General features: G+C 42.8%; 1 protein-coding gene across 1 annotated transcript in view; it reads left to right on the forward strand.

Annotated features, from left to right (window-relative positions):
* Positions 1-994: 994 nt before the first annotated feature.
* Positions 995-9,882, forward strand: part of DYNC2LI1 (dynein cytoplasmic 2 light intermediate chain 1) — a 35,173-nt gene continuing 26,285 nt past the window's right edge. Inside the window, exons 1-2 of the mRNA XM_007459950.1 lie at positions 995-1,091; positions 2,974-3,091. Coding sequence (XP_007460012.1) covers positions 1,084-1,091; positions 2,974-3,091 — 126 coding nt within the window. The 5' untranslated portion in view covers positions 995-1,083. The remainder of the gene's footprint in view (positions 1,092-2,973; positions 3,092-9,882) is intronic.

Consider the following 9,882-nt stretch of genomic DNA (forward strand, 5'->3'; position numbering starts at 1 on the left):
GGCCCGTGGGCCATGGCCACTGAGCCTGCGCGTCCGGAGCCTGTGCTCCGCAACGGGAGAAGCCACAACAGTGAGAGGCCCGCGTACTGCAAAAACAACAACAACAACAACAACAACAACAAAACAACTCATAACTTTCCCCTGCTTTACAGGATCGGACACTAAGGCTAAGAGAAATTGAGTTATTTTCCACTGTAGCAATGTGGCAACTTAGCTAGTTTGGCGGAGTCCCAGCTTCGATCTAAGTTTGTCTTATTCCAAAGCCCACATTCTTGAACATCACAACATAGAGACTAAGCCAAATGGCAGAACAGTAGAGGAACAGTTTCTCCTTCAGTCAATCAAAACAGATCAAATACTGTCACTGCCATGAATGTTTCACCAACTCCTTGAGGCATAATTATTCACTTGTTCTAATATAAATTGTTTGTACATCTCTGCAATAGCTTATATCTCTGGCTTCCTTTGGGTTATTATAATTAGTTGTGTATGTCATATAGTAATGATGTTTTTTATTGATTTGGAGATAAAGTACTTGAAGTATTATGGAGATGTATCTGCTTTATTAACTTATTAATAAATGACGTGCTATTGCATAAAACCTGAAACAACCAAACAAGCAGAAAGTTGGAAAATACTAAAATCGTAAATATTCTTTGCCTCTAGTAAATCACTAGAAAACAGCTCAGGAGATTGTTTCGTTCTCCATTCTCAATTCACTGCTATTGGGGAGAGAAAAGTAATTGAAGAGAGAGAGACCCCTGGCATATAAATAGTCGGTACCCAATAGAATACTTTTTTAATAAAAGAACACTTCCAGTCCAGAGTTTTTAGGTCCCAGATTTATTACCACTTGTCGCCTCTCTCTCCCACCCTAACGAATGAAGCTGAGAGGCTCTAAAAGAACGCCGAAAACTACATTTCCCATGATGCCCCTCTTCTACACGCAACCTTTACTTGTGACGTCGCTACCATAGCAACCCACGAGCCTGCACTAAGCCGGCCTCGAGCAGAGCTCGCGGTCCAGCTGATTCTAGGCTGGACCCTACGCGGAGACCACGACGTTGGGGCGGCCGAGCCACGATGCCCAGGTATCCTTGCAACCCTGCTTGCGCCTGGCTTATGCTCCCCTCGAGAGCCTCCCTTCTTTCCCAACCCAGCCAGGAAGGGGTGGAGATGGGGGAGGGGTGGAGGGAGAGGCCGTTGCGGGTATATTTGGGGAGAGGAAATCCTCGCGGGACCCGTTGGTGGAAGAAAATTGTGAGTTCGTCCTCTTTGCAATTCCTGTCTTGTTGGTCAGGGATCCGTAGGCACTATCCTTGAGAGTGTGGATTCTGCCGAAAGCAAGTAGAAAAGTTCCCCAGGTGGAAAAAGTTAAGAGATTTCGAAAGATCATTCAACTCCACTTATTCACTTTTTCAATAAGTTTCTCGAGGGTTAGGGAATGTTCTAGGAACAGAGTTTCAGGCGGTGAGCCAGACCACAAGCCACTTCCTCAGGGACCTCGGCTCCGGGTACAGGGGTTCACGACAACAATAAATGGGCCTAACTTGTGAAGGCATTCTAAAGAATGTAAGTTTCGTATATAAACGGGCAGAAGGGGTGGGGGTGGGATTTTAATCACCTATCAAATACATTTTAGCTCTTCAATTCTATGATGTCTATTTTAGTTGCTTGTTCTCAAGGTCATACCTAAACCTTCTCTAAATGACTTATAAGGACATCGGGAGAGAGGAGTCCTGGAGTCCATCACAGAGCAGGAAAGTCTGTTTTTCTCACATGGTGGATGGGCGGTGTGACCTCTGTTGAGTTTATGAACCTTAAGCTTCCCATCACGGTTTAATTGGTTACAACACCTCCTTCTCTCTTTTCTGCTGGGAACTTGGAAAGAAGATAATCACAATATGAAGAAATAGTGTGTAATTGAAGAGCAAACAGGCCCGGACTGAGTTCTTAGGGGCTCACCTGTGAAATAAATGTTTGAATTTTGGTGCAAACATTTAGGGACACCTGTTTTGATCTTTTCTAACCCCTTTTTTTCATTCCTGGTTCTTGAATAATAATGATTATAAACACTCACTGATTTTAGGTGATTATGTATAGGCCAGGCCCTAACCTAAATGAATTATCACATTTGAACAGTCATGGCAATCCTATGATGTTGGTATTCTTTTTTATCAGCATTTTAGAGGTGAAGAAACAGGTAAGCCTGGGGACTAGCACAGAAGCTTTCATATATTAGGCGCTCAAGAAATACTTGTTGACTTAATAAAGGAATGAAGGATCCAGAGAGGTTAGGTAATTTGCTCAAGTTGGCATACTCTATGTAGAAAGTAGTAGATTTGAGCTTGTAACACACCACATCTTTCTCATGTATTTTTAGTTCAATACTCCATAATTCATTTAGGCTTTACTTTAAAAAAAATGATATAATCTTATTTCTATAAAATTACATGAGTGTGTAGAGAGGTAAATGAAAAGATGATTTTCAAAAGTGATTTTAGGTGATTTTCCCCCATTTTTATATTTTAAAAAAGGAATCTTGAGCCAAAAAATATATAATTTAAAAAACAAAGCCAAAAACTTTCAGGGGGCAAAGATTATGTGGTACACGGGCTTTACACATTCCCCCTTTTCCTAGATGTTGGTGGTTTTCAAGTTGTGCATTTCCAAAAGTCATTGTACATTCATGTGTGTCTGAGACGCTAACACACACAGCTTTCAGCCTTGCCCGGAAGCCCCCAAATCAGACAACCTCAAATCCTGGCAATAAACATTCTGCTTATCATTTTCTGCTTCAATCTAGTACAAAGAGAATGACTAATCCTCTGAAGTTTTACCAGTAAATTGTCCCCCCCAAATGATGTTGATTTGTTTTATAAATCTGACTGAAATAAAATTTCTTTGGGCTGGAAAGAAATTTTTGAAAGGGTTCTTTTTTGTTTCTCTGAGTTTTGGTTTTCTGCCTCATAGTGAAACTCTCTGGGAAATCGCAACAGCTGAAGTGGAAAAACGGGGAAGTAATGGAAGTGAAGGCAATGGAGTTGAAACTGGAGAAAAGTCTGTTTTCTTCATTGGCAGTAAAAACGGGGTAATGCATTTTTTCCTACTTTTTTTTTTTTCCAAGTATTGTAATGATTTAACAACCAGTGGTAAAATTTATTGTAATACTTTGATAAAAATTTAGGTACTTCAGCCCTTTAACCAGATGACCAATCTCCGGCCTGCTGGTTACATTGGATCTGGTTGGGCCCTGCTCGCAGGTGGGTAGGGACTAACACCCAGCCTTTCTCTTCTTGTCAAGCAGTGTGTCCTGACCTGGGCCACAGCAGCCCAGAGGAAGGGGCATGTGTTTCTGACTAGACAGCCCAGAGGAGTTATCTTTTCCCAGTTTGCACAGAGTCACCATAAATATTGATACTATTCCGATGGTCATATTTATAGGTAACTTGTACAGCTGAAACAAGCATATAGATAATAAAAAACATGAACCATGTAGAGTATAATACATTTAACTTTCACTGTCTTAAACTAGTGTCACAGAAATAGAAGGAACCTTGAAGATATCTACTCTTCTTTTTTTTTTTTGGTGGTACGCGGGCCTCTTACTGTTGTGGCCTCTCCCGTTGCGGAGCGCAGGCTCCGGACGCGCAGGCTCAGCGGCCATGGCTCACGGGCCCAGCCGCTCTGCGGCATGTGGGATCTTCCCGGACTGGGGCACAAACCCGTGTCCTCTGCATCGGCAGGCAGACTGTCAACCACTGCGCCACCAGGGAAACCCTCATTTCCTATATCTTGCATTTGTACTCTCACAATTGCTGGTTTTGATATCATATTTGTGTGTGGATGATTTCTGACCTTTATTATATGTTTGCCTTTACTGGTGAGCTTTTCCATTTGTAATTTTCTTGTTTGTAGTTGTGGCCTTCTCTTTTCTGCCTAGGGAAGTTCCTTTAGCTGGTTTGGTGGTGCTGAATTATTGCAGCTTTTGCTTATCTCTAAGCTTTTGATTTCTCCATCAAACCTGAACAAGAGCCTTGCTGTGTAGAGTATTCTTGGTTGTAGGTTTTTCCCTTCCATCACTTTAAATATATCATGCCACTCCCTTCTGGCCTGCAGAGTTTCTGCTGAAAAATCAGCTGATGACATACAAGGGAAACCCCATAAGGTTGTTTGTTGCTTTTACTATTTTCTCTTTGTCTTTAATTTTTGTCAATTTGATTAATATGTGTCTTGGCATGTTCCTCCTTGGGTTTATCCTGTATGGGACTCTCTGTGCTTCCTGGACTTGAGTGTTTCCTTTCCCATGTTAGGGAAGTTTTCTGCTATTATCTCTTCAAATATCTTTTCAGGCCCTTTCTCTCTTCTCTTTCTAGAGCCCCTATAATGTGAATGTTGGTGCATTTAATGTTGTCCCAGAGGTCTCTTAGACTGTCCTCTTTTCTTTTCATACTTTTTTTCTTTTTTCTGTTCTGCAGCAGTGATTTCCACCCATCTGTCTTCCAGCTCACTTATTCGTTCTTCTGCCTCATTTATTCTGCTATTGATTCCTTATAGTGTATTTTTCATTCCAGTTATTGTATTGTTCATCTCTGTTCTTTAAATCTTCTAGCTCTTTGTTAAACATTTCATGTATCTTCTTGGTCTGTGCCTCCATTCTTTTTCTAAGATCTTGGATCATCTTTACTATGGTTACTCTGAATTCTTTTTCAGGATGATTGCCTATCTCCAATTCACTTGTTGTTCTTCTGGAGTTTTATCTTGTTCATTCATCTGGAACATATTTCTCTACTGTCTCATTTTGTCTAACGTTCTGTGTTTATGGCCTCTGTTCCTCAGGCTGCAGGATTGTAGCTCCTCTCGCTTCTGGTGTCTGCCCCCAAGTGGGTGAGGTTGGTCCAGGGGCTTATGCAGGCTTCCTGGTGGGAGGGACTGGTGCCTGCCCACTGGTGGATGGAGCTGGGTCTTGTCCCTCTGGTGGGTAGGGCCATGTTAAAGGGTGTGTTTAGAGATGGCTGTGAGATCAGGATGACTTCAGGTAGCCTGTGGGCTGATGGGTAGTGCTGGGTTTCTACCCTGTTGTTTGTTTGGCCTAAGGTGTCCCAGCACTGGAGCCTGCAGGCTGTTGGGTGGGGCCAGGTCTCAGTGCCAAAGTGGTGACCTCCAGGAGAGCTCACGCCAACGAATATTCGCTGGGGCCTCTGCCACCAGTGTTGTTGCCCCCACAGTGAGCCACAGCCGACCTCCGCCTCCCCAGGAAGTCCTCCAGGACCTTCCAGTAGGTCTGGCCCAGGCTCCTATGGAGTCACTGCTTTGCCCTGGATCCCAGTGTATGTGAAACCTTGTGTGTGCCCTCCAAGAGTGGAGTCTCTGTTTCCCCCAGTCCTGTGGAGCTCCTGCATTCAAGCCCCATGGCCTTCAAAGCCAAATGCTCTTGGGGCTCCTCCTCCTGAACCCCCAGGCTGGGGAGCCTGACATGGGGCTCAGAACTCTCATTCCTGTGGGAGAACCTCTGAGATATAATTATTTTCCAGTTTGTGGGTCACCCACGCAGCAGGTGTGGGATTTGATTATATTGTGAAAGTGCCCCTCCTACCATCTTCTTCTTTGTCTTTGTATGTAGAATATCTTTTTTGGTAGGTTTGAGTCTTTTTTTGTTGATGGTTGTTCAGCAGTTAGTTGTGATTTTTTTTTTTTTTTTTGCTGTACGTGGGCCTCTCACTGTCGTGGCCTCTCCCGTTGCGGAGCACAGGCTCCAGACATGCAGGCTCAGCGGCCATGGCTCACGGGCCCAGCTGCTCCGCGGCATGTGGGATCTTCCCGGACCGGGGCACGAACCCGTGTCCCCTGCATCGGCAGGCGGACTCTCAACCACTGCGCCACCAGGGAAGCCCCCGTTAGTTGTGATTTTGATGTTTTCCTGGGAGGAGGTGAGCTCAAGTCCTTCTTCTCTGCCATCTTGTCTCTGCCTCTCACTGTTGGACCAAAAGAAGATAAAAAGTCACTTCCAGGGTGAGGTCTCAGGGGAAGAGGGAACTATCAGTATATCTCAGTGTCATGGTGCAGCGTTCCACTGGTGGGACTTGAAATTTAATTGGTTTTCCAGTTGGGGAACCATCCTTGAAGCTGGCTCCCCATGTACCTATTGCTAATTTTTTCCACAGTCCCCAACAGATGGTCAATGCAAATCTTCATGTGGTCAATTGTATCAAATCATCTTAAAGTACCCCTCTCCAGCCAGAGTCCTCCCATCTTTGAACCTTCTGTGTAGTCTGTACTGGTTATTCCTGGGGGCAGCTGCATAGCTACTGTCCCTCTCCAACATCTTGGGGACTCCCTTTGCATCTTTCTTGTGTTGGAGCTTCAGTTTCCTGGATCCTGTGTCTTCCGTTTTCTTGATTTACTCACTTATCTTTGTGGAGCACATTCTTTTGTTGTTTCCTGGGAAAGTATACATGGGTAGTAAAATTTTTGAGACCTTGCGTATCTAAAATGTCTTTATTTTACCCTTACTCTGGATTGAAAGTTTATCTAGGTATAGAATTCTAGGTTGGAACAAGTCACTTAACCTCTCTTTGACCCTAGTTTCTGTGTGAGTCTGGATTATTTCCTTTGGGAGTGACAGAAAACTCAATTCAAACTGACTTAGACACTGTCTTGAATAGTTGTTATCCCCTACACTATTATACTTTGCCTGTATTCCTCTTGTGATGTGTGTCATGAGATATCCTTTGTATTATTCATTTCACATGGTCAGGCTGCAGTCTCTAGTATACTTCCATGAGATTACATGCATTCTGTTCATTTATTTTCTTTTTTTAAATTAATTAATTAATTAAATTATTTTTGGCTGTGTTGGGTCTTCGTTGCTGTGCGTAGGCTTCATCTAGCTGTCGCAAGCGGGGGCTACTCCCTGCCACAGTGTGTGGACCTCTCATCACAGCGGACTCCCTTGTTGCAGAGCACGGGCTCTAGGTGCGCGGGCTTCAGTAGTTGTGGCACGCAGGCTCAGTAGTTGTGGCTCGCGGGCTCTAGAGCGCAGGCTCAGTAGTTGTGGCACACGGGCTTAGTTGCTCCATGGCATGTGGGATCCACCCTGACCAGGGCTTGAACCCGTGTCCCCTGCATTGGCAGACAGACTCTCAACCACTGTGCCACCAGGGAAGTCCCTGTTCATTTTTTTTCTTTTTTTAAGCTTTTTTTTTTTTAATTTATTTTTGGCGGTGTTGGGTCTTCGTTGCTGCACGCAGACTTTCTCTAGTTGTGGCAGGTGGGGGCTACTCTTTGTTGTGGTGCGTGGGCTTCTCATTGCGGTGGCTTGTTGCAGACCACAGGCTCTAGGTGCGTGGGCTTCAGTAGTTGTGGCACGCAGGCTCAGTAGTTGTGGCTCGCGGGCTCTAGAGCTCAGGCTCAGTAGTTGTGGCGCACGGGCTTCGTTGCTCCGCGGCACGTGGGATCCTCACGGACCAGGGCTTAAACTTGTGTCCCCTGTATTGGCAGGCAGACTCTCAACCACTGTGCCACCAGGGAAGTCCCTGTTTATTTATTTTCATCCAAATGCATTTGTTTATGCTGCCACCACCTGCATGTGTGTAGGTTTCCATACAGATACACAAAGTGTGCTGCATTTTTCCTCCTCTTCTGTCTCTTTTTATTCTTCACATTGATATTGCACTCACTCATGCCACAGGTTTTGGTAAATATATATGAGGCCATTTTGTTTTCCTGTGATAATACTGAACTTATTACTTGTAGTTTTGCATCTGTGGCTTTAATATATTATTCTAAGGCATTGTCTTAGCAGTTTTGCCATATGAATTACACGGACCCTCTTCCATTATTCTCTTTAAAAATTTTTCTTAATATCATACCTAATGACATCTCAATTTATCCAGACCTTTCTCTTTGGTTTTCTCTGCTCTCATTTGATTGTCAAGTTTCTAGGCATGGTCTTCTGATCCTCTTGACATATGTTTCCTCTCTTTTCAAGGGATAGTCATTCTATGTAAACTATTAAATACAGAATGGATAAACAACAAGGTTTTACTGTATAGCTGAGGAACTATATTCGATATCCTGTAATAAACCATAATGGAAAAGGAAAAAAATAAAGCTTGCAGAAAAAAATTTTTAAAAGGGTTAATCATTCTGGTATTCCTAGAGTGTGGCCCAGAAAACTCTGTCATTGACTAATCTTTCACTTCCCAGAGCTTACCTTCTCACCCTAAACCTGAATCTCTAGGTAGTAGAAAAGTGGGAAGGAAGCTATCTAGACCTCTACATTTTTACTTTTCCAGTTTTCCATAGTCTAAGATCTGGTTGTCAGAAGGTGCTTTCCAGGGTCCTTTAAAGGGTAGCAAACACTAGGCACACATCTTCCACACATATCTTATCAGTCGTGGTGCCTTTTTCTGCTGAGTCTGAAGATAACATCTGATCCACAGCATTCTAGGAGAGTGTTGGCGGTTGAGATACAACAATCTATTTGTCATTTTTGACCCTAGTAATGTCATTTATCTCCACACAGATTAGCAGAAGTCAGCCAAAATCCATGGGTTGATAGGTGCACAGGTATAGCATACCCTTTAGATCAACAGAGAGCTTATTTCACATAGAATAATCATTTAAGTGTTGTGTACCATAAGGGGGCAGTTAATTAAGAAATAATGTTGATGACAGTATTAACATTCTCACTAAGACATGATTGAAAAATACCCAGATGAAAGAATTTTACGTATGAAATAAATTATTTTATTTTTTATCACCTAATATTAGAATAATTACATTTTGAAAATAATATCTAGACATTTTGTGCAAATTCATGGTCATGGAACCATTGAGCTTGAAGTTAATGAACTAATTTTATACTTAGCTAATACCATATTTAGTGTGAGTTAAAAAGTACTTATATTGATCTAGGAAAAATTATAATAGTAAATATAATTTAAAATATTTTAACTTTTTTATTTCATAATTTGAAAATTTTAAGGTCTTCTACCTCAGTTGAGTATAAAAGCCAGGATCCATTTAAATATCTAAGTCAGCATCTAAGTCAATAAGTCAGTATCTTAAATAATATTCATGTTTTGCATTCAGTTAGTTCACTTTTAGGAATCTCATTTAAGGAATAATTAAATTGTTCCAATGATGTTTGTCAAAGGGCTGTTTATTGTTGTGAAAAGGACAGCATATCCTTTGGAACACTTTAGTAACAAGAGACCCCTCCCCACTGACTGTAAGTTTCCCTTGTTTAGCCAAGGATAAAAAAGGTTTTGGAAGTGGCCGTACAGAGCAGGAACAGATGCATCCTATCTTCCTGCAGCTTTGCTTGGCCCACAGAGTTTCTGCCAGAGACGTAGAACTGCTGGTGACAGTGTCTAAAAAAGGTTGAGGCTTGCAGATGCTGAAATTCATCTTATTTGGGGTTTATATTATAGACCTTCCTCGACTTACAATGGGGTTACATCCCAGTAAGCCTATCATAAGTTGAAAATATCGTCAGTCGAAAATGCATTTAATACATCTAACCTAACCTACATCATAGCTTAGCCTAACCTACCTTAAATGTGCTCAAAACACTTATATTAGCTTACAGTTGAGCAAAGTTATCTAACACAAAGCCTATTTTATAATAAGGTGTTGAATATCTCATATAACTTATTGGATACTGTATTGAAAGTGAAAAACAGGGCTTCCCTGGTGGCGCAGTGGTTGAGAGTCCGCCTGCCGATACAGGTGACACGGGTTCGTGCGCGGGTCCGGGAAGATCCCACATGCCGCGGAGCGGCTGGGCCTGTGAGCCATGGCCGCTGAGCCTGTGCGTCTGGAGCCTGTGCTCCGCAACGGGAGAGGCCACAACAGTGAGAGGCCCGCATACCGCAA

This window comes from Lipotes vexillifer, unplaced genomic scaffold, assembly GCF_000442215.2.
Source record: "Lipotes vexillifer unplaced genomic scaffold, Lipotes_vexillifer_v1.1 scaffold666, whole genome shotgun sequence".
Taxonomy (NCBI): Eukaryota; Metazoa; Chordata; class Mammalia; order Artiodactyla; family Lipotidae; genus Lipotes; species Lipotes vexillifer.